The sequence below is a fragment of the Lepisosteus platostomus genome, chromosome 8 (assembly GCF_059453375.1).
Source record: "Lepisosteus platostomus isolate fLepPlt1 chromosome 8, fLepPlt1.hap1, whole genome shotgun sequence".
Lineage (NCBI taxonomy): Eukaryota > Metazoa > Chordata > Actinopteri > Semionotiformes > Lepisosteidae > Lepisosteus > Lepisosteus platostomus.
This window is the reverse complement of record NC_142618.1, coordinates 37,183,573-37,208,009: the sequence shown is the minus strand read 5'-3', so window position 1 is coordinate 37,208,009 and position 24,437 is coordinate 37,183,573. Positions and strand designations below refer to the sequence as shown.

The 24,437-nt window shown below is 37.9% G+C and overlaps 1 protein-coding gene across 2 annotated transcripts; it reads left to right on the top strand.

Annotated features, from left to right (window-relative positions):
- The first annotated feature begins 888 nt into the window (after positions 1-888).
- On the top strand, positions 889-24,265 carry kif9 (kinesin family member 9). Of its 2 annotated transcripts, XM_088643282.1 has the most exons (22): positions 921-1,044; positions 1,481-1,549; positions 1,854-1,955; positions 2,660-2,825; positions 3,488-3,594; positions 5,718-5,939; positions 8,073-8,156; positions 9,348-9,440; positions 9,824-9,971; positions 11,275-11,339; positions 11,709-11,786; positions 13,681-13,749; positions 14,071-14,175; positions 14,580-14,635; positions 16,499-16,589; positions 18,491-18,615; positions 19,727-19,909; positions 20,391-20,599; positions 21,064-21,243; positions 22,233-22,348; positions 22,920-23,024; positions 23,546-24,265. In XM_088643282.1, exons 3-22 carry the CDS (start codon positions 1,860-1,862, stop codon positions 23,654-23,656), a joined length of 2,409 nt encoding a protein of 802 aa, XP_088499408.1. In that variant the 5' UTR covers positions 921-1,044; positions 1,481-1,549; positions 1,854-1,859; the 3' UTR covers positions 23,657-24,265. The 2 variants fall into 2 exon arrangements, with proteins under 2 accessions (XP_088499407.1, XP_088499408.1); XM_088643281.1 differs by lacking the exon at positions 1,481-1,549 and having other exon boundaries at positions 889-1,044.
- Positions 24,266-24,437: the final 172 nt, after the last annotated feature.

The following is a 24,437-nucleotide window of genomic DNA, read 5'->3' as shown; positions in this document are numbered from 1 at the left end:
TCCTGGAGAGAATAATTTAAAATTGGGATTAATTTTAGGGATTACATTGAACACCAGGAATCTAGATGGGCAATAAAACATAGTATATAAAAATCGAGTTTCCACACCAATTTAAAATACATTTAGAATGTTTACATTAAATCATTCTTATTTCATTTTCAAATTGGTTTTGTTATTAACGCTTACCATTCGAGTTGTCAAATTGTAATCAAAAATTTAAAAAGTTACCTTTTTCTGTTCGTCGCACTTCTGTACATTGTCTTTTTCATTACTTGAAAGAGTATGTGGTGGGCTTGTACTATTTTCTACACTTTGATAGATTACTCTACTAACAATTTATCTACATAATTTATGTATTTCATTTTTATGTGATTACAATACTATATTGTTTATAGTTATTATTTAATTTATAATAAAATGTTGATTTGGACAAATCAAGGCAATATCCAGTAAAAAATAATAGTATTCATAATCCTCTGTTTTTGGTGGAATGGTTTATTAGCATCCTATCACAAACTACAATAAACCTACAAAATAGAATACACAAGGGTTCTTACAATGAGGGGTATAGAAACCAGGCAAGTGTTAAAATTTACAGTCCTTTTGATAATTCTGTATATAATTATGTATATAAAGAATATATAACTTCTGTATACATGTAGCACCTAATACACAAATATGGAATATGAAATATAAATATAAATGTTAAAGTATGAATAGACCATACTAAAGGCGTCGCAAGTCAGTTTATAAAACTGATCCTTGTGGAACCTTGTAGACACACACATTACAAATATAATGTGAAATTGTATAATATATATTTATTTTGATATAATTCTCTGATATATGATACAATTATTGTATACATTACTTGCCGTAAAAGGACATGTCAATGATTTTCCGTACGGAAATTAGGTCTTCCGCACGCATCCGGGCACGGTTTCCATGGTGATGATGTAAACATTATGTCTTGGTGAATGAGACTGGAGGATCTGGGGCGTTTAGACACGAGACTATTTCCGAATTAGCTGATTAATAACACAGGTATGTGGAATGCTAGTAATCAAATGGTTTTTTTTTTGATAAGACGAAATGGCTTCTAATAAATTATAAATGTTATTTATCATTTTAACAATCCTGAACTGAAAATAAAATAGTTTCTGTTTTCACAACGCATAAATATTTTCAGCCTGAAATGATCCTGTACTTCTTCCTATAATGCTTTTACATTTTATCGTCTGACAACAGACACAATCTTCACGTACTGTACTACAGTGTAATTTATTACACTACGACTGCTGTGAAGTGGATTATTTATAATCACAAAGAACAGCCTAATCAAGTAAAATAGCAAAAACATAATTGTTGTGCTCAAACAATGACAGATGAATGCAACTTCAATATCGATTGGAACATTAGCAACATTAGCTATATATCAGCTATAATGAATCAATAAAAAGCAAAACATTTGTAATTTCAGGATTACTCAGTCCTTGTATTAGAAACATTGAAGGTGTCCTGACTCACCACGTTGGCTAGTTAATTTGGGGTGAGTGGTAAACTGATCTTGGCATTTCTGTGTTAGCGCAGTGTTTTATGAACTGAGCTGTGATGTAAAAGAAAAAGCATCTGACACAGTGAAACTCGGAAGCTCTTGTAACTCTTTCAAAAATAGAAATGAAATGATGAAGAACAGCAATAAAAAATTGTTGCACACACCTTTTGCAGATACACATCACTACATCATACATCACTATGGCAACCTCCAATGACCAAATTCGAAGCATGGACTGTGATGCTAATATACTGGATTGAACTCTGTTTTTAACAATGTTCTTCCCCTGATCTCCCAGCTGGACATGAGCTCCAGGGGCAGTGGGGTGAAGGTATTTGTCCGCACCAGGCCGACTGCCAACTTTTCCCAGGACCTCATCCAGTATTTACCAGATGGCAAGGTATTGTGCTGTGATACATCATTTCAAGACTCATCACATTCACAATCAACATCATTTACTTGACACCATTAGCAGCAACAGAACAATAACTTTTTCAATAAAAAAGTTTTTTTTTTCCTTTAGAACTATTGAGAGATTGCATTTCTGTTTCTAACTGAGAATGATTGTTAAAGTCACACTTTTGTACAATAACAATGTATTGGGTACTACATATTAGAAATACAGTAAGCATATTTTTTAATACGTGCAGCCCCTAAAAAAATCTGGGCGAAACAAGTCAAAGGTGATCTCAAAAATTGCTGACTCAGTCTCACCGATGCTAAAGTAGCGGCTACTGACAAGCAAAGATGGAAGGGAATTATATGCGATACCCAGAGACCAGCAGCACTTACAACGACGTATTGGCTTCATGGGTGACCACTGCTATATGTGCGCTAGAGGATGATCAAGTCGTGTCAAGTCACAGTAAGCATGGCTTGACACCATCCTCCTTTTAGGTTAGCTGACAGCATGTGGTTTTGTTACTTTAGATTAAACGTTACAGAAGGACTCTCTGGAGCAGTCAATATACAATATAGAGAAACAATATAGCGCCTATGCATTTATTTATATATGTATCGATTTGTCCTTTGTTCCTTTCTGGTTATTAACCTCTTAACATCCTTTCTACACCTGTCATCTCTCCCCCCCCATCCTTATTTCAGACTATTAACATTCACATGAGAAAGACAGGCCAGAAAGGGCTGGTGAATAACCAGCAGTCTGACTGGTCATTCCGTCTTGATGGTGTCCTCCATGACGTGTCCCAGGAGAATGTGTATGACATTGTAGCCAAAAGAGTGGTGTTGGGAGCACTGGACGGTTACAATGGTAAATAGAATTTTCAACATTAGTCTTGGAAGTCTTGATATTACTGGTATTTGATTTGCTATTGTTTTCTATGACTTGCATTGTGTATTTAGCATGCATCTCTATGCTTTTATTATGATGTCACTGTAGGTTAATACACTAATACTGTACATGCTTTTACTAGAGTTTACTGTAATGGACTTTTATAAGGAGTTCATAATACCTGGGAGATTTTTTTCTTTAATTACCTAGAGCATCAGGCAATTTAAAAACTGTTCTTCTGGTTGTTTTTCATCAGCTCATAACTTAATGCTCTTCTTTTGGCTGTGAATCAGTGAATATTACCTCTTCTTTATGCTTATTTAAGAATGTATAAACTCTATGAACTTTTATTTGCTTTTTGTATGGTAGTTGTTGTCTTCTTTGTGTTAATTGCTTAATTGCTAATTGTTAAATACTTGTTTTAAATAATTTTACCAGGGTAAGCATTACCCAAAAGTATAACTGCAGTTTATTTAAAATTATACATTTAAAACAAAATTTCTAATAATTTGTCTGAGGTATGTTTTCCCCCGGTTCATCACAATACTTTATTTACTTAATATTCTTCTTCAGAGACTTTCATTCCTTGTCATTTATTGGGTGTGGTTTTTATGCTTCTTCTATTTCTTCTCATTTACCAGGTACAGTGATGTGTTTTGGACAGACAGGTGCTGGAAAGACACACACTATGACTGGAGCCACTGAGAGCTACAAACAGAGAGGAATAATTCCCAGAGCTCTGCAGGAGGTACAAAATACTGTGGTGATTACAGCAGTGGATGAAGCGCTGGAATCCTTTGAGATGAAAGGCACAATATGAAATCAAAAAGTTATTATTAAACTACACATGTGTGAGGTCAGGATTGTTTTCAGGACTCGCACCATGCACCATCATCTATTCTATTTAATGGCCCAAGTGGTTGAAATTAGTTTTTTATGGTAGTAAACTCCGAATTCTGAGGATTTCAAACAACAAATTCAAAAAATTTATCATCTACCATTATAAAGTCAATTTGTACAGTACACCACATTATCTTGTTGAATATTTGTAAATATACTGATGGAGAAAAGAAACGCAACAACTCTTCCTCCACGCTCAGGCCCTCCTGTCTGCATGGAACATCCATAGTTTCTGGCAACACTGGCATTTGGCATGTCTGCCTGCAGCATGCTAATAGCCCTCTCCCTTGCTTCTGGTGACATTCGAGGCATTATGGGGCGGAGTGGTGGCTCTGTGGTTAAGGATCTGAGCCTGGAAGGTTGCCGGTTCCAATCCCGCGGCAGGCAGAGGAATCCTACTCCGTTGGGCCCCTGAGCAAGGCCCTTAACCCCAACTGCTCCGGGGCGCTGTACAATGACTGACCCTGCATTCTGACCCTAAGCTTCTCTCCCTGTCTGTGTGTCTGTGTGACTCATGGAGAGCAAGCTGCGGTATGCGAAAAGAAATTCCAAATGCAAATAATTGTATATGGCCAATAAAGTGATCTTATCTTATGGAATGCACAGAAACTGAACAAAGCTTTGAATTAAGGCCTTTTTAAAGGTGACCTGATCAGGCATTGTTCTACCTGGACCTCATTGGGTAAAAGTGCACCTAACGAGCTTTCGTGTGATTGGCAAGTTGCAATGCTTCACTGCACAAGCTGTATTGCTGGTCAGAGGGCTTAAAACAAATTGACAACTTTTTGTGAAAGTAAATAAGCTATAACTATAGTATTCTCATTCCAAATGTTGCGTTTCTTTTTGAGCAGCCTCAGCTTGCCTCCAGAGTGAGAGTGTCTAGAGTTATAACACCCAAAATTTATTTTGATCCTGTTTACGTCACTGATAAAGTGTCCAAGAGCATCAAGAGTTGAATTTAATAAGTACTTAAAATTTCCAACAACTAATCCCCCACCCATTAACAGCAATTATCAGTCATTGAATCTTCATTTGATCCCAATGTTCTCAGAAATATTCATTGTCTAAACTCTTTAAGTTCTGGATGACTTCTAATTTATTATTTTGATTTTATGATCATGATTATAAATGGGGAAAAAAAAACACGTTGCTAACAGCAACACATCTCCTCTAGAATTAACTGGGGAAATTGTAGGACTAAAAAGTGAGCTATACAGACTCTAGAAGTTATCCTTGCCTATGTCTGGCTGCTTGAAAAAACAGTTTGGTTCCTAGTGTGTTTAAAGAGATGTCACAAAATATCAGGGGCCCTAAATATGTGAAAAAATAAATAATAAAATGTATAATAACATTTTCTTGTTGAGGGTGGAATGGTGGTGCAATGGTTATCAGCACTGTGGGTCTGGGTTCAGTTCCAGACCTGGAGTACTGTCTGTGTGCAGTTTTTATGTTCTCCCCATGTTCTTGTGGGTTTTTGGCAGGTGCTCTAGTTTCCTCCTACAGTTCAAAGACATAGTGGTAGGTTAATTGGCTTCTGGGAAAATTGGTCCTAAGTGTGTGTGTGTGTGCCCTGACATGGATTGGCGTCCTGTCCAGGGTGTACCCGTTGCTTGCTGGGATAGACTACAGCTCCCCTGTGACTGTCAGTTGGAAGAAGCAATTTGAAAGTGGATGGATGGATGTATTTTTTTTTGTTTCCTTGCTTTCATCTTGTGAAAAATACCAGCTGTCATGTGATTACATTTCTGTTAATTAAAGTAATATGTTAAGAGTTACAGAATGCAGTCCATTATTATACAGTATAGTGAAATGAAAATATGAAAAAGCTGCAACTCTAATTAAAAGTTTTACTCCTGTTAAAAAGTTAAAAAAGAAGGGAAAAATAATTGCTAGAATTTGGTCACATTCTATAGGTCAAACCTTAGCAGCACAGCAGCAGCAAGTTAAAGGATGCATCTGCTCTGTGTCCAGGTCTTTCGAGAGATTGAGGAACGTCCAGACCAGGCCAACACTGTGCGTCTGTCCTTCCTGGAGATCTACAATGAGACGCTGCTGGACCTGCTGTCCTCCTTGCGAGATGGCCCTTCAGAGAGCCAGATGGCTGTGGTGGAGGAAGGAGGAAGTGTCTACGTTAAGGGCCTGTCAGTGCACCTCATCCACACAGAGGAAGAGGCCCTTAATCTGTTGTTCGAGGTGCGAGAGAGGAGGGGAGAATGTATGAGACAATGGAGACTGAGAAGTGGGAGAAAGAATGTTAAAGAAGGATGGGGTGAGGAATTAGAGATAATTCAAAAAGAGAGAGGGACTTTGAGGTAAGAGAGGTGGTTATGAGTTGGAGGAGATACAGTTTGAGTGGTTTTAGTTAGTTTAAATCAATTTTTAAATTATTTAGTCAAAGTTGCCATTGCCTCCTCTTCTACAGCCACTAATTATAATGGGCTAATGTTAATTTATAAATCATTTATAAGTTAATTATAGGTCCTTCAGAATTTCCAATAAACCTTAAAAATAAAGTAGATTTGCAAAAGCAGAAGAAAGGAATCCTTAATTATAATAAAGATATATAAATCTTTTTTAGTTGTCCCCAATAAAACAACACCACCTCCAGTTTGTATAAAGGATTACCTTTAAATATTTATCAAATTATATGTTACCTTGCAGACAGTTTAGTTTCAATCGATTGAAAGGTCAATAGCTACTAGCACAGTTTTACATTGGTGTTAAGGAGCAAGGAGCAATGGGTTTTAGAGAAATGGAGAGACAGCAGTCCTCAAGAACATAATGGAAAAATCTCAAATTAAACAAAAGCAGAACATATCATGGATGGTGTGCTTACATATAAGATGGTAAAAAATATTAGAAAACAAATTACTGCACAATTTAATTACTGTAAAATTAAATACAATAATACAAAAACAACAGCAGGCTATCTTTATAGAGCGCATATCTTCCCAGAAGTCTTCACAAAAACATAAGAAGAACAATGATATCTTGTTTGTAAACATCCGGCCCATCTGGCCCATTTGATCCAACCACTTCTTAAAAAAAGACTGTGCATCGGCTTCAACAATATGACTGCATGGCTTCCTACCTGTTCCTTGCTTCCTGTTCCTGGTTTTAAATGCAATTTTCTCATACAGTAGTTTCCAGTTGTGTCTTCCAGTTTGTGTAATAAGCCTATATTGTGTGGTTGAGTTAGTTCAGCATGAGCTTGAAAAACTGTTTAGAATTTAGTTAGAGGTTTTTAAGTTGGAAGCTAGTTACCATCTAGTATTTGTCAAGCTTGCAATGAAGAAATGATCAGTAAATTGTGTCTATAAAATCAGATGTACTGCTTACACCACTAGATATTTAGATGTTTAGTTAGAAAATAAAACCATGTTTGGATAATTACTGTAAATACATTTTCAAATATCCCAAAAGGAACAATTAACCTGATACTGTTAAAACAATCAGTGCCTTCCATGAAAAGGATATTTTATGCTTTGAGTGTAAACAATATTTTCAGTCAGTACCCAAGCAGACAGTTTTGTACAGTTAGTGAGCAATCTAATTTTAAGGGTCGGATCACAATCAGTAACATGATTTCCTTACTAGAAGTATTAAAATCAAGACACAGTATCTTCTTATTTACACTCACACACTACAGTAAGAGAAGAAAAAAATCAACCATCAATATAAATGAACGGCAATCGATAGGATTAAAGAAGTAACAAACAGCAATCATTAAGAATAAACAGGTAATCAATATAAAAACATCTATAAAAATGAATGTAAATCTATTAACTGTAATTGATACATGTGTCCTAAGTAGATACAAAGGGCTTTGAGCATAATAAAAGCAAAACAAATTTATTCACAACAATAATAAAATCCTGCTCTTAAGCTTTTAGTAGAAATCTACCTCAATACCTACCTAATACCTCAACTAACTAAATCATTCCTTAAAATGACCTTAAGCCACTTGAATGTAGTGTTGCATGAAGAAATCTGGTGGTTATGGTGAAGAGTTATGGTGATCCACAGATCACTCTACAAAGTAAAACAGTTCTCCCATTTTTTTATTTTAGCAAAGTGACCTATAAGACATAAACATCTGTTCTCGTTCTTCAAAAAGGAAGACATTTTTATAAGCAATTTAGTCAAATATGTAAAAGAAATTTAGTAAATATGTGTTCTGTCACTTTAATAATGCAGGATAGTAATCCAGTCTCATAATGCAGGATAATGATGAAAGGGCTGGTGAGGGCTTCTTTAGAGTTTCTTTAGAGTATAATATTACTCTTACTTAAATACAGTATTTAAGTTTTGTATTTTTTTCCTCAGGGGGAGATGAACCGAATGATTGCTTCTCATGCATTGAACAAGAACTCCTCCAGGTCTCATTGTATTCTGACTGTCCATATTGAGGTAGGTGGCCTCAGATTCCTGCTCTGAGGTCCCACCTGGTGCTGCATGCTCACTAACATTGCTTTTTTAACATCTGAGCTTCTTCTGGTTCTGGGGGGTTATTTCTTTATACAATAAGTTTGCATGTCTAGCAGATACAATGTTTTAACGTGCAAGTATGAATTTCCATATAACAACACTTATACCACTTGTTCTGAAAACCCATCAGATTTTATAATATCCAACTGGATTATTTTATGTATTACAGAAGGTGATTTTTAACTGAGGTGTAAAATTAACATGGAATCTTTTGTACATGCTGTGTATCTAATATAAAGAGAGAGACATATAGAAACAGAGATCATCATCATTTAGAGGGAGAACACCCATAAAATGTTTTCCTATTTTGATTCATATGCAAGCAGATGAACAAAGAGTCATATGCTGCATCTACAGATGTTGAAAATCTCAAACATAGGTATCACTGCATTTCCTTCCTAGCAGTTTCAGGCACAATGTGCTGGGTGACAGACTGACAATGAGCAAAGTATCAGTATGTTGTTTCTTTAACATCAGATGTACAGCTCACACCACTAGTGACTAGGTGCCTTTGTACACTAATTCTAAGCAATTAGTGAAACATTTTATTCAGTCTGTCACTCCTCAATCAATAAGCTGCTAGCAAACAGACAATCTAAATAGACCAAGCAGCTTCCTCTTATGTTTAGCCTTTCTGATTTTACTGAAAGTGCTCCTATGGGTATAATTTAAAGGCTGAATTATATATGTTACCTTGTTTCCTATACAGGAATCTGCTTATTAACATTAATGTGGATGGATCAAAAAGAGCAAAGAGTGTCATATTGAAGAGCAGTACTGTACTGTATGAGTCATAAAGGGTTCTACTCCCCGAATGTACAGATTATACAAGATAATCTCAGCCTCAGATTCCTTAACCATTACAGTTTTTCATTTTTTCTCAAGATCTACATGACTTCTTTAATAGTACAGTTCTTCATTAATAGTAATAATGACATATTTATGTATATGTGTAGTTGGCAATTATTGATGGTTAATTATTCTGTAAGCATTATTTACATTTTCTTTCACACCAGTATCTGTTTGCTGAGAATAGTACAGTAGGTCCAAGAGACCTGCCTGTTCACAGCCCTTCTTGCAATCTCTGTCCTTGTTTTTGTCGCGTGTCTTCAGTCCCACTCACGGACCCTGTCAGATGCGAAGTACATCACCTCCAAACTGAACCTAGTAGACCTGGCTGGCTCTGAGAGACTGAGCAAAACCGGAGTGAGTCTGCACATATCGACCCTTCTCTGTTTGTCTCTCTCTGAGACCAATGTGTTGGAAAACACAAGCAATGACTTGTGTGAGTGATTGTGATAGTAAAAAACAGAAAACATTTTTCTTTTCTTTATAAAATGTGCGTGATGCTAAGGTCCATCTTAATCCTTCCCCTCTCAGTCCTCCCTCTTCCTCCCACTCTTATTTATTTCTCTTCCTCTTTTCCCAGCTCTTTTCTTCATCTTTCTCTTTGCTTTCTGTATGTTTATTTCCCTTTCACCACACCTGTCATCTACTCTAACACCCTCATAACACCCCCATAACACCCTCATACCCTTTTTACTGCACCCTCTCTTTTCCTTATTTACACTCTTGCTGTCTTTCCACAGTCTGAGGGACAGGTACTCAAAGAGGCCTTGCACATCAACAAGTCTCTGTCCTTCCTGGAGCAGGCCATCATTGCACTGGCTGACTCTCGCCGAGACCATGTTCCCTTTCGGCAGAGCAAGCTCACTCATGCCCTGAAGGACTCCCTGGGTGAGATGTGATATTCATGTACCTCCTACAGAAGCACATTGCTGCCACCAAGGGGAAAAAAAAATTTGCCCCCTTATCTCACAATTACGAGAAAAGTATCTCGTAATTATGAGATAACAAATTATCTTGTAATTATGAGATAGCAATGATTACTTCAGTGTATGTACAACCTGTTACGTTGTGCACTGAACACATCTAGAAGCTACCAAGAACTTGGCTGGCACTTTCAGTTTATTGATCGTGTCAATGTCTAGCTCTGCAGAATTTGTATGGATTTACTTTTGACTGGGGTTTAGTCATAATAAAATCTTGCCATTTTTAGCAAATATAAACAGAATCATTATAAGCATGATGACCAGTTTTGTGAGATTTAGAGATCAAATCAATGATGGTCCATTATAAGCAATTATAGATGAAATCAGTTCCACTGCTCAAAACTGTAGATCCCCATGTAGTGATATAGGTATTCTATGACAATTTTGCTATCGCGTGAGCACATAAAGTATGCAAGAATTACTATCTCGAAATTACAAGATAACTTTGTTGTAATTACAAGATAAGGCAGAGGATTTTTTTTCCCTTGGTGGCAGTAATGCGCTTCCGTAACCTCTAGTATACGCTGAGTGCCATAAGAGTTTTTTCCTGTGCAACCCTCTTGTTTTTTATATATTCAAATATACTTTTCCAAACCCATGCTAATTAACTCTTAATTATCTTTTCCAACCTTGTCTTTAGCTTAATTTGGTAATTAAAACTTCTATACGGTTCTCTGTTGTCACCCTTACACACTTCCTTATTCCTTATAATCCTAATGAATAATTTCAGCAAAAAATACATCTTATTGTACAAATTGTGATTCATAATCAATGTTACCTCAATATAATAATAATAATAATAATAATAATAATAATAATAATAATAATAATAATTAACTGTTTTAGAATAACATATTCCACAAAGTCCTGATCATCGGACAATAACAGGACCTAAGGAATCTGGTGGATCCCTGGTCAATAGCAACCAGCAGAAAAGCTGAGAAGTTAATACTTTTATTATAATAATAATAATGAAATTGATCACTGGCCTTGCAGGAGCCTGTACAGAGTAAAACCAGGTGGGACTCAAATGCACTGCAAAAGAGTATTCAGTTTGTGTTAACTTAAAAAAAACGACATCAGGTTTGTGTTGTCAGCTGAAGTTTTTCATGTGTACATACTTTGAATTGTGCCTTGAGTTGTATTAAATCAGTACAAAATGAACCAACCACTTGAACCATTGTTTGTATAACTTCTTCTTACTACAGGTGGAAACTGCAACACTGTGCTTGTGGCTAATATCTATGGTGAAGCAGCCCACATAGAAGAAACTGTAAGTGGTACAGTTGAGTGTAAAATTGTATTCTTCCTCCTCTTCTTTTGCTTCATTTCCTTCCTCTGCATTTTCTTTTTTTCATTACTCTTTTTCATTATTGTTACTTTGATTTTTCAAGTGAAGAACGATCACTGATGCTTATGTGGCTCCTCTAGCTTCACAGTTCTGGCAAACCCTGACTGCAGTGGGAAAATGAAGCTATGGCTCCTTCTGAAGCTGAAATTACAATGATTTTATGCCTTCCATGCCAGCTGATGAAACATATTTTATTTACAAAGTCTAATATAGTGCCTAGGCAGCATGTTGTGTTACTGTGGTGGTATTATGATATCATGGTGGTTAATTTAGTACTTGTCTGTTTTTCAGCTCTCCACTCTGCGTTTTGCCAGCAGAATGAAGTGTATGCAGACCGTGCCAGTTGTAAATGAGCACATTGATCCTGTGGTAAGAAATGTATTGATACAGTTGAAATGTTAGGAGAGACAAGGACATGTTATTATTCTTAGGAATGTTATTTATTCAGTTTGCAGACCCTTTTTTATGAGGCAATGTACGGGCATATTTGGATATAAAAATACCATGCATTGCATTATCGTTTCCTCAGTGTATTGGTTATAGTGTTTTCAAAGAAAAGTCACTGATGTATGTCACACCTGAAGAAGACTCCAGAGTCACATATCGTGTATACAGTATAGAGCATTCAGAATGATTTAACCCTCCATGGATTTTTTAACAATTCCTGTACTGTATATTGCAAACTCAAATCATAATACATTTTAATGGTATTTTCTGTCACATTTCCAATGTCAAAGTGGAATGAAAGTTCTGTATTTTTTTACATAGAATTTAAAAGAAAAACTATGGATTCACTTCCTAAGACACTCCAAATCTCACTTGTGCATCTAATTTGCTTATGAGATCAGTCTAAAACTTGAAATGGAGTCCACCTATGGTCACTCCAGTTCATTGACATGATTTCAGAAGATGTATACCTGTCTATATAAGATACCTCAGCTGGCACTTGAAAGTGCATTTCAGAACCGAAACTCTACCATGAAGGATTGTGAGGAAGCATAAATTTGGGGGTGGTGTAAAAACATATCTGTTGAAAATTCTTAGGAGCACAGTCTGGTCCATTATTGGGGAATGGAAAGAATATGGAAGTTCATAAGGAATATTTTCTCCATTAGGTTCCCCATCCAGGTACTGACCAAGTTCATACCTGCTTAGGTTCAGTGGGTTACCAGTTGTGAGTTGCAGGGCTCCTGGCAAAGCTTATATGCAGACATACTGTAACCAAGACTCAAAGGAGTATGCTGCAAAAGATGCTTCTACAAAGTACCGACTCAGTAGGTTGAATACTTCAGTAAATAAGATTTTTTTTTCATCTTTAATACATTTTTAATGCAATTAAAATATTTTCCCCTTTCTGTGAATGAAGGGGGGAAATAATTCCAAGGTTTTAAAATTGTGATCATAACACAGCAATAATTGTTGCATTTGTGTCCCGAGTCTTAATACACATATAAATTATTTGTATTTCTTCACTGTTTAAGTGTCACGAATCATACTCCCGCGTGCACCTCCCGGCGTACACACCTGCGCTGCTTTTAGCAATTAGTCGTCTCTCACCGCTTTCACATATAAACCCCTTCACTCCAGTCACTCCTCACTCACTGTTGAGATTGCCTTAAACCTTATCTTGTGCGCGTTTTCTTCTACTGACTTCTGGATTTCGACCCTGATACTCTTCGGCAACGGCTTCACCTCTCTTTCTCTCATGGATTTCGGACTTGGACACCTTTTGGCTTGACTACTGTTTACCGACCCTGCTTCGTCCCCGGATTACATTCATTTCTCTCTCTCGTGGATTTCGGATTTGGACACCTACTGGCTTGACTTCTGGTTACCGAGCCTGCTTCGTCCCCGGCTACCTTCGTCACTCTCTCTTACGGACCACGGATTTGGATACATTTCGACCGGACACCTGTACCCGACCCTGGCTGACAACCCGACCTCGCATCACTCTCTCTCGCCCTTTTGGATTCCTGACGTCTACCTTCACAACACCGCATCGGGTCCAACCTCTCCTATCACTAAACGCTACTGATTACTTAGTGACATTCAGTGTCTTTCATGGTTTTCAAAATTGTGAACTTTCACATCCTAAACTTTCTCTGCTTTTATAACTATCAGTTGAATATTACAGCTTGCATATTGTATACACCAAAGTTCAAAGTAGAGCTCTGTATACTTCATTTTCAGGGGTTAGTTAGATTACATCATGCATGGGTTTGTGTATTTGGTGTTAAAATTGTATCTTTTACTTATTCTCCAGCTGCAGGTGAAGATGCTGGAGAAGGAGATCCAGCTTTTGAAACAGGAGCTGGCCATTCATGACATACTGGTGAGGAGACAACAGTTAACTTCTACCCTTTGACCAGAGGCAATACTGTACAGAGCATCAGCCCTGCATATGATTCATGCGTTCTGTTTATGTAATCTGCATATCTGTTGCATATACTGATGTCTTTTAAACGTACTGTATAATGTGCTTATTAAAGATCTATACATTATAAATGTTTTTGAGATGTGTAGTTAAAATTAAAACCATAATTTGTATGGCATGGGTTGATATTATAATGCTCATGTTTATAGTGAAGCCCTCTTCATATCTGGAAGCATGGGTACTGATCACATGTGATTTATTTTCTTCCTCTTCTGTCAGGCTAACCGGACTTCGGGGTTGTATGATGCTCTGACCGAGAATCAGATCGCTGAGATCCACGGTCAGGTCAGGAAGTACCTGGAGGGAACAGTGGAGGAGATAGATGTGAGAGAAACATCACTGCCTCCATTCTGTACAGCCTCTGGATCAGCAGAGTCCAACTGCAGTACCCAAGATGGCAAATCCACTAGTATTTTTGAGACAGCCACAACAGAGATGCCAGATTCCAGTCTGTGATGATCTGTTGTCATGCTGGCATTTAACTAGTTTTAAAATTGACCAATTTCATTGGCAGTGTAGATGTGAGCCAGTATATACTAATGTACCAATTCTTCCTACAAAAGCACCTGGAAAGAAAAAAGCTAAAATACTGTACATCTATAGTGTATGTAAAATTGAATTTAATTTATACTGTAGAACAATCTTCTTCCTGCATTTAAAGAGAATATAAACTATGAAAAAATGTAAAGTTTCTGTGTACTGTGTTTGTTCTCTAATTTATTTTTCAGATTGTTAATATTAGACAGATACAGGAGGTGTTTGCCCAGTTTAAAGTGATTCTACAGTAAGTGATAGTTTCTCATTCAGAAATACCTTGGACTTTATGTCTAATCATTTCAGTGTAAAATGTTATATCAGTGCCTCAGTGCTGAGCCTGGAAAGATGGTACTCACCATCTGAGTACAATCTATAAACTGTATGTTCAGGTTTTTGACAATCTTTAGAACTAAATTTTATGAGGGTGTTTGCAATCATAGATGGTAATGTGTCTGAGTATTCGATTCCATCTCAGGGACACACAGGGTTTCATATCCTGAATGTGTGTTAATTATGGTTTAATTGAAAGATTTCTTGTGATTGGCTTGACTAACTAGAAATCGCTTATTTATGAAAATGACATTTGAATATTTAAACCATATTACAGGACCACATTCTGCTAATATCCTCCCAGACATGTAAAAATGTTCACTCAAATTCACACTGCAGTTGAATTAGATTATGTATTTAAAATTTCATGCTATACGTGACTTGCAAAAAATATACAGTAGTTAATTTGCAAGAACGCTGTAATATACAATATATTAATATTATAAACTCATGTTTATTTTTTTTAATCTGTACCCTTTTCAAGTCTTTTCTTCCAAATTCACTCACCTAAAACCTGGCAATTAATCCCTTCGGTTATATATCCCTAATAATTACATCAATACCTCCATCAACCTTATTAACAAATAGAACTGGGATGACTGTGTGGTCCCATAATCAGACAGGACAGGATTTTAAAGTTGCCATTAAATGAAAGGAAATTGAAATGTAAATTATTTGTAAAGATTTTGACATTGATTAATTGAATATTGGTGCTTAATTACTGTGCATAGCTGAACATTAATACTCTTTTAGGAAATTATTTAAAAAAAATAAATTTCCTTTTCATTTTTTCTTGAGATTTTAATTTAATTTTGTATTTTTTCTGCAGTTACCTGTAAGTAAAAATTGGTGTTTATCCATATCAGATTAATATCACTGTGCTCAACTTCATTCAGTGCAAGGAGTAGCTGATCAGTGTTATTGTTTGCTGTGCTTGATGTTGAACCAAAGATATGTTAACAAAGGTATAACACTTAACTTATTTGAAGTGCAGCTGTAATGTTCTACCCTGTCCCTGTGTGTGTTTTTAGATTGTGAGACCATGTGATCACCCATCTATTTTTAACTATAACCACAGCGCGGACACTGTGAAGAGTTGTGCTTTGTGATGTGAACATGTTTTCTGACCTCCTGCACTCAGCATTTGAATTTCCCATTAACATTAATTTAGATTGACTAATATGTGTTGAGCTCTGACAGAGCAAAACATTCTGCCTGTTACTCATTTTGCAATTATTAGCCATAAGCAACAAATATCCTGCAAATACTCAAATTCATTACCATAGTATTTTTTTATACATGCCAGTATGTAACTTTTTTCAAGCACTGCTCTTCCTGTATTCAAGAAATGCCAGCAGTCTGACCTTGTTTCTGGTTTAATTGTCAGAGGAGCTATCCTTAATGCCCCCAAATTACTAAGTGTCATGTCAAGAATATGTGCGTGAATTAATGAAAATAATACAAGTACTGTTGGAAAAATATGTTTAGTGGCTTTATTCCAGTGATATAATTGGATTATGATTGCAGATCATCGATTGTTATTGTACAGTTGTGTTACTTGTACTCACTATTCACTATTTGTAGGAATATTAGTGCCATATTTTATCACTCAGCTTAATTTATTCATACTCCCACCGGATGTAAAAAAAAAGGCACATTTTATTATACTGCTGTCTAAGGCAGAATTTGGGCTGATCCCTTCATGCTTCTGTGTGTTACCCGCCTGTATGGACTGTCAGGAAATGCTGTTTGTGTCTGACATCAGCTGTGCCTTTTTCAGGCAGCAGGAGCAGGAAGTGGAGGTGCGGCTGTGCCAGAAGTTCACCCTGGCTGAGCGTGCCCAGAGCACCGGCAGCTGTGCTGCTGCCAAGGTGGGTGTGAGTGCAGCGGGCAGGGAGGGGCTCACACTTTGTCTCCTTGTGAATGAAGGTGCTGAGGTTTATGGTTATGGTTCTATAGTAAGTTTTATAGATACTTAACTGAACTGATTTCCCTACAGTAGCTGTACAAATTTACGAGGTTTTTCCAATCCTCAGCTTGTGAACAGACCCAGCCTGTTTTTGATTAATATTTATGTGCAAGCCCCTGGTTTCCCTTGTTTTTTAAGTGAAAGGGTTAAATGATAATCTTGCATAAGAAAATCAATGTAGTCAAACAGCTCAGAAATGAATTTTATGAGATGATAAATTATCAAGACACTTTTCTCCTAAAGTACAAGGGTATAAAGAGTTAGAGCAAGGCTATGTTTCAAAAAAGACAATGCTGGTGCAAGAAAGGGATTTTGTTATATGCATTATTTTGGAGACTTGGCTAGAGTGAACTTGTAGCTAGAACATAAAGCATTAAAGCAAAGCTTATTGATTTTATTTTTAAGAAACACAAACCCCTCAGCTGCGGAAACCAAAGGGGTTGCAGTTTTACCAAGTGAATATGATTTGCACATGTCTGTTTTAAATCATTTCTGTATTTACTCAGATGTTCAAATTATTTAAGCCCATGCTTGAGCATGGCAAGTGGGTATTTATAGTCCAGTGGGCTACTATATACTGTTGCAGTTGTGCTCTATTATGTTATTTTGATCTAAGGAGATTCTTGAACTTGTAGACACATCTTAAATAGACAAAACGTTGCACAGCACTTCTTCTTTGTAATCTCATCTGCTGGGTATAAGGGTTTATTTTTCAGATTAGTAATAGTCAGTTGTGGAGCCTTCTTCGGGTGTTTTATTTGCATATCATCTACACACCAGAGAAGAAATAACTGAGAAATAATGGTAACCATTTAAAGTAAAGTTTCAATTTTCTTGGTTATTTCTCATACATAATTTTGTTTGTGGAGCTGCAGCTTTTTCACTTTTCTATTTCAAATTGTCACAGGTGTTTATGCTTCAGAAGATGGAGGGCATGTTAACCCAGAAACAAACTCAAGAGAAAATGGTTGGAAATACAGTACATAAAGAAGCATAAGCAAAAGTATTTACCAATCAAGAGTTTTATAAAACTCTATAGTTTATGACTATATATACGGTATACATGCAATTTTTGGATACTTTATGCTGGAAAGCTGCAAGAAATACATAAAAATCATCTATATCCTATACATAGGCATAGTTTAAAAATTAAATGAAGGGGATCCATTCATGCATTTTCTAACTACTTCTTGAATGCCAGTTCTGGCCAGCAATGGGCGCAAGGCAGGGTACACCCTGGTTGGGATATCAGTCCATTGCAGGGCTTTAGGGGAATTCTCAATCAACTAAGGCATTTATTTGGAGCACAAGTTGAATCCTATACATCATTCATTACTTACTGTATATGTGAGCAGATGTCTCCAGTTGCCAGTGCATCCCTGGCTGTTTGACAGTCCATCAAGGTATCCATGATTAGCTGTGATCCCAGTGGCTTGCTGGAAGCCCTTGAGACTGCAGTTCTAAAAGTGAGAGATACATGAGTCTTCCATTTGACAAGTAGCTTGAAACTGCACCTTTCTGATAGTGCATGCTCACAGCCATTATCCTTCCCACACTTGCACAAGGGTTATTTTAATAAGACCTGGTGAAGTGTTTTTTTAAATTAAGTAACAGGATGGTTAAGAATCTGTAAATCACTGTACCTGTATATGGTTTCCCTCTTACTTCAGTTGCAGATTGTCTTACTCAACACTACCTTCCTGTTAGAGCCTACACATCTCTAATGGGAATCTTCCATCTTCCCATCTCGCACTTCATTTCTCTGATTATTGAGTGTCTGGCTCAGCCCAACCTGTGTTTCAGGCTGAAGCACTGAGGGAAACTGTGGGAGAAGTGGATGGGCGTGGATTTGGGGTTGGAGTCGCCCCCCCATCAACAAAGCCTGTCCTGCCTCTCAGCCCCAGGAGGCCAAAGCCAAAGAGAGACAGGTGAGCTCAGCTCCTTACACAAATTCGGGGCTGCCTGCGATGCACAATGCATGATGCTGTACAGGCATTCACCTCACATTCACAGACAAATTACTAAAACAGACACTTCACTGTTCACTTTATCTGCATACCAAAAATCACAGTTTTATATTCTACGTTTAGCCTTATTTTACACCATTTTGTGTACTGTATAAGCAAAAATGACACTACAGAAGAACTAAATTATACATTTTACACATTCAAATGTTTTTTGCATAAACACTGTGATGTTAGCCCTGCAATTTTGAGTTCAATACAGGCAAAGAAAAAGCAGATTTAATTTCAAGGAAGGTTATAAATGAGAAGTGCATTATAACAGAATTATGCTGATTATTCACCAGGAGTTTTTAATTTGTATCATTATGAATTTGTTTGGCGGCTTCTAAAGTGTTTACTAAGTCCTCCTAATTTGGTATCGTGTGAATAGGACTTGTTTACCAGCTATACCAGAGTCTAAATCATATATATAAATTAGGAAGAGCAGGGGTCCCAATAAAAATGTACCCTTTATCTGTTTTCTCTCCAATAATGACTTCAGAGTCCAAACACAAGCCTGTCTTTGAATTAATAATATTTTGTGAGGACCTTTATCAGAAGCCTTCTATAGACAGTATATATTCAGTATCATATGCTCTGTTAGCATCATGCAGTAGCCAGTTCAATGAAGTCTAAAATCTAAGTTAAACAAAGATCTATGCCTACATTTTTTCAATCCATGTTTCCTATTCCCTAGAATTCCGTTGTCATACTAATGATTGTCTAGTTTAGTTGTAATTATAATTTCCTTAACTACATGTATAGAAGTAAGGTTCAATGGTCTATAATGACGTGGTATGGTTGCCACCCTTTTTTATGGCCGGGTGCTACTGTACATTAGCAATTTTCAGGTTTTTTGATGTTCCCCCTGTCCTGACTGATTGCATGGAAACTGGCATTAGCAGTCTATGGCTATGGATATCATGGTAACATCTAGTGAGAGGATGCTCTGGTTGAGGCAGTATTACATGCCCATAGAGTCTTTAGTAGTGTTCTGTAGTGCATTTATAGTATATTCCTGATGCTTTCTTACCAGCCCAATCAGGAAGGAGAGTGCAGGGAGTCCAGGATTGGGCAAGGAAGGAGAGATGAACTCCTTGTCCAGAATGAACCACTTCAGTGTATCTCTGAAGGAGCTGGAGAGCCGGGAGCAGGAGCCACAGAACCTAGATAGCCAGTGCCTCCATCCTGCAGACAAGGAGCGGCACAGCCGCCCAGAGTAAGACAACGCATTCACTCATCTACATATAGGCTTACTCAAGAGCTACAGTGGGAATGGAAGTAGGTTAAATTAGATAATTTGATAGATGATGGAGGAGACTTCATCCAGCACAATGTAAGAAGTTTCATAAATCTTTTTGACAAATGTTGCCCTGAGCCAAAGATGAAGGACTCTTTCCATTTTTACAATGCATATGGGTTTATGCAGTGCAGAAATATAGGATGCATATTTGAACTTGTCCACATTTACCATAATTCCATAACCTCTTTAGAAATATGACCTCTGGCCTAGACAGGCAGAATTTCTTCCTGAAGAATCCTAGGGCATCCGAAAGATGTTAAATCATGTAGCCCACCAATTCTAACCATCCAGTGACTCCAACTATGTCCTTCACATCCTACTCATACCCTCACCCATGTACTGTACATTTACATGACAATCCCCAAACATAGCCATTTTCTATAACCCTCTCCCTTAGCTCCCCTCCCCCTAGGGCAGAGGCCTTTGAGGAGTTCAAATCAGAGCGAGGGAGTGAGATTAACCGCATCCTGAAGGAGAACAAAGCAATCCTGCTGGAGAGGAAGCAGCGGCTCAGGGAGTTGACAGATAGTGTCAATCAGGCAAAGAAGGAGATCGATGAAGCTAAGAATGCACTGCAGGAGAGAAGGGAGACTCGCAAGCAGCAAGGTAAGCACCAAAACTGATAGAGGTTGGCACTCTGTTAGTGTGATGCTTCAGTTTACGAACCAAAAGCACAATTGCATGTGATTAAAGTCGAGCATTTGTATGCCATTATATGTCAGATAAAATCTTATGAACAAGAGAAAGCAGCTAAAATGTTAGCAAGATAGCATCAATTGTAATTCTAATTAACTGGCTTACATTCTGTACCCCTGGCTTGCCTTACTAAGTGCTGGTCTGATAGTCTTTGTGTGTGATCTTTTGGGTTCCAGTACCACATTTTTGGTTGCATTCCCCTCCATCTCCCAGCGGGAATATTTAGTTTTTCTGTAGCTAAATGTGACTAGCTTTGCCACATGAGGTTTTGTCTATGTTTACAATGTAAATGTGTCTTCCTTTTTAGGATGGTATTTTCTGTGTCTGAGAACAGAGTTTGCTTATCTATCTTTGAATGTTTCCCGTCTGTCCAGGGGAGTTTCTGACTTCGGAGGGGGAGCCCGTGATTGAGGAGGATGAGCTGACTGTCCTGCTGCGCCTGCAGGAGTTGAAGGGGCTGTACCGCTCTCAGTACGAGGAGCTGCGCAACACCAGGGCTGAGGTGCAATACTGCCAGCACCTGGTGGAGCAGTGCAGGGTCAGGCTGCTCTCTGGTAATGCTGCACTGTGCTTCCCTTACAAGTACAGGCTTCTTAAAAATACCCAATGTTAGCCTTAAGGTTGTGCAGAATTTCTGTATGGGTCAAGGGTTTCTAAATTAGCTAAACTAGTGTTTTACTCATATCAAGTACTGACACTAAATTTAATTTAAGGAGTCTGCCATTCACAGATAATAATAATTACTTACACGTATATAGCGCTTTTCTGGACACTCCACTCAAAGCACTTTACAGGTAATGGGGACTCCCCTCCACCACTACCAATGTGCAGCATCCACCTGGATGATGCGACAGCCATAGTGCGCCAGAACGCTCACCACACATCAACTATTAGTGGGGAGGAGAGCAGAGTAATGAAGCCAATTCATAGATCGGGATTATTAGGAGGCCATGATTGGTAAGGGCCAATGGGAAATTTTGCCAGGACACCGGGGTTACACCCTACTCTTTTCGAGAAACGCCCTGGGATTTTTAATGACCACCGAGTCAGGACCTTAGTTTTACATCTCATCAGAAGGACAGCGCCTGTTTACAGTATAGTGTCCCCATCACTATACTGGGGCATTAGGACCCACATGGACCACATGGTGAGTGCCCCCTGCTGGCCCCACTAACACCTCTTCCAGCAGCAACCCCAGTTTTTCCCCAGAGGTCTCTTATCCAGGTACTGACCAGACTCACACCTGCTTAGCTTCAGTGGGTTGCTAGTTGTGAGTTGCAGGGTGATATGGCTGCTGGCCCAGATATTACTTGGGATTTGCAAACAGCGGTTTAAGTTGCTTAAAAAATAACACGTTTTTCACAGCCCCATTTTCTGATTCCAGACCTGGACTGGACCACACAGCCTCTAGATGGCAACATAGGCCACTGTGTTTGTATATTTGTAAAACATTTAAGTACACACAAACTCGAAATAAAATAGCTGACTGAAGCAACCGAAGTGCTTACTCCTGCATTAAGGCCTGTGTCATGTGTGACAACAGAGTTTGAGGTCTGGTACAATGAGTCGTTTGTCATTCCGGAGGAAGTCCAGAGTGTCCTGAGAGCTGGGGGTCCAATCCGCCCAGGGCTTATCCCCATCAGCAAGGCCACAGCACTGGTAAGTCCTGAATATCTTCAGACTGCTGGTCAAATCAAAGTTCAAATCAAGATTCCCCCTGTTCCCTTTCTGTTGGCTGTGTTCTGGAGAATTATAGTAATGCTGAAGTTATTGCCTTTTATCCCTTCCATTCCATTGGAATTTCTTATTCCTCAATTGTTTAACAGGTGTTCAACAAATATGCGATGAAGGTGAAACATAATTTAAGTTCTCACCTAGAATAAATGTTAAAGTTGTGAAGAATTTGGACAGCACCTGAATTTCTTTCAGCTACAGCATTAAAAAACAACTAAAGTTTACAGACCACTTATTGTGATATCTGTAGACCTTCGTATTTTACATTTGTTTGATGGATTTCATTATTAACAGGCTGGTTAACCATAAATTTGTATTTTTGGAATGGTCTCCTCTCCAGTGTTGTTCATGTACATTTTTGCTTAGATTTTGAACAGGAATAGAATTGAAAGTTGTACATAAAGGAAAACCATTTCTCTGGTTACAGTTTTATAATTTTGTCTGTTGAAAATGTGATACATTTCCAACACGGAAAGTCAGTGTTCTTTACCAACAGGACAAGGACGAGCAGGAACAATTCAGCCGTCTCCGGCACAAGCTGCTGGCCGCCAGCCCTCGCGCCATCTCCTTCTACAACGCGCACATGAAGGCTCAGAAGCGGGTGGGTCACAGTGTTCAGTCAAGTCTCCCCTACACACGCTGACAGGGACCTGATCAAGACTACATTCCTGATGCCACTGTGAGATAGGACTTTAAAAACAGCTGCCGAGGGGCCTACATGGTACCTCAATAGGAGTCAATTCAATAGACTTTCAGCTTTCACAACAAGCAACAGAACAATTTAGTCTTTATATATATATTTATCTAATCTTTCTATACAACTAAAATATTTTTTATTTCAGTTTTTCTGCTAGATTCGCTGTCATATATGGACTCTCACAAGGTGGCTAAGAAATATGAACTAGAATAAATTAACATCACTGGACCTCAAAGTTTTTCACATTATGTACCCTGGTTCAACTACTGTATCATCAGTTAAATCACCAAAAGTGAAAATTAAAATCTCAGCATTTTCAAATGACCGAATACACACTCGAAGAGTTTCAGTCAGAAAGACCTGCGTTTTGAAACCCTAGCCGCCAGTGTAAGAAGCTGTAGCAATCTCCCACTTTGTCCTCACAGAACCGTGCCAAAGCCACGCCTCGGCCCCAACCGCACAGGGGGACAGGTGCAGTCAGCACACCACAGCTGAACACCAGGAGCAAGTTGCCTGCTATCCTCAGCCTCTCTTGAGACAAGCCTGCCACCACAGGCTACTGCAATAAATCAGCCAGCCGTGGGCAAAACAGACTTCGTCTATTTGGAAGAGCTGCACCTTTTTAACAATTGGGTTCTGAACTTGAATATTTAAGAGCATACAAAGTGAAAAAGTAGGAATGAGATTTTCTGTTGCAACATTAGCAATTCACAGTTACTGTAGGAATACAATAATGCTTGTTGTAAAACTTGAGTTGGTATCATGTCTGAATAATTTGAATGCATTATGTCAAATGGATATCAAAATGTAATGGCAGGTGTCGTACAGAAACAATCTGTCATGTATTTGTATTATCCAACATACATGAGGCAAATCAAGAACTACGTGGAAAATTTCAAGATACCATTAAAAACCTAGTCTGTGTGAAATCTGAGCCAAGCCTTTAATATATATAGAATATATAGCTTTGCATAGCTTCAGAATATGCTTGTGTATTTTTGAATGCAAACCACTCCATGGTGTTAATTAATATGGACAAATATAGTTGAATTGCCCAATTTTCCCAATGTATGTCTGTACCTGTACTGTAGATATCGCATTGCCAAAAGAGTGGCCACCATGTGTTGAAGGGGTTACAAACCAAAGCTACATGACTTTGTGTCTGCTCCATTTTACATATATAACAATTCTGCTCATTTTGTTATGGGTATGGTTGGCTCTGTATTCACTGTACTGAACACCATGGCATTGAAAAGAGCAAAACTGAGAAAGTGTTTACAAGCTTATTCTCTCCACAACAATCTTAGCAGAGGAAAA

What these genes read in the sequence shown, in the direction of transcription:
- kif9 (XM_088643281.1), top strand. Translation starts at nt 1,860, where the DNA reads ATGAGCTCCAGGGGCAGTGGGGTGAAGGTATTTGTCCGCACCAGGCCG. An exon ending in GAACAGTGGAGGAGATAGAT is followed by an intron (nt 14,176 to 14,579) that starts GTGAGAGAAACA and finishes TTTATTTTTCAG; the next exon opens with ATTGTTAATATTAGACAGAT. An exon ending in GAGCGGCACAGCCGCCCAGA is followed by an intron (nt 19,910 to 20,390) that starts GTAAGACAACGC and finishes CCTCTCCCTTAG; the next exon opens with CTCCCCTCCCCCTAGGGCAG.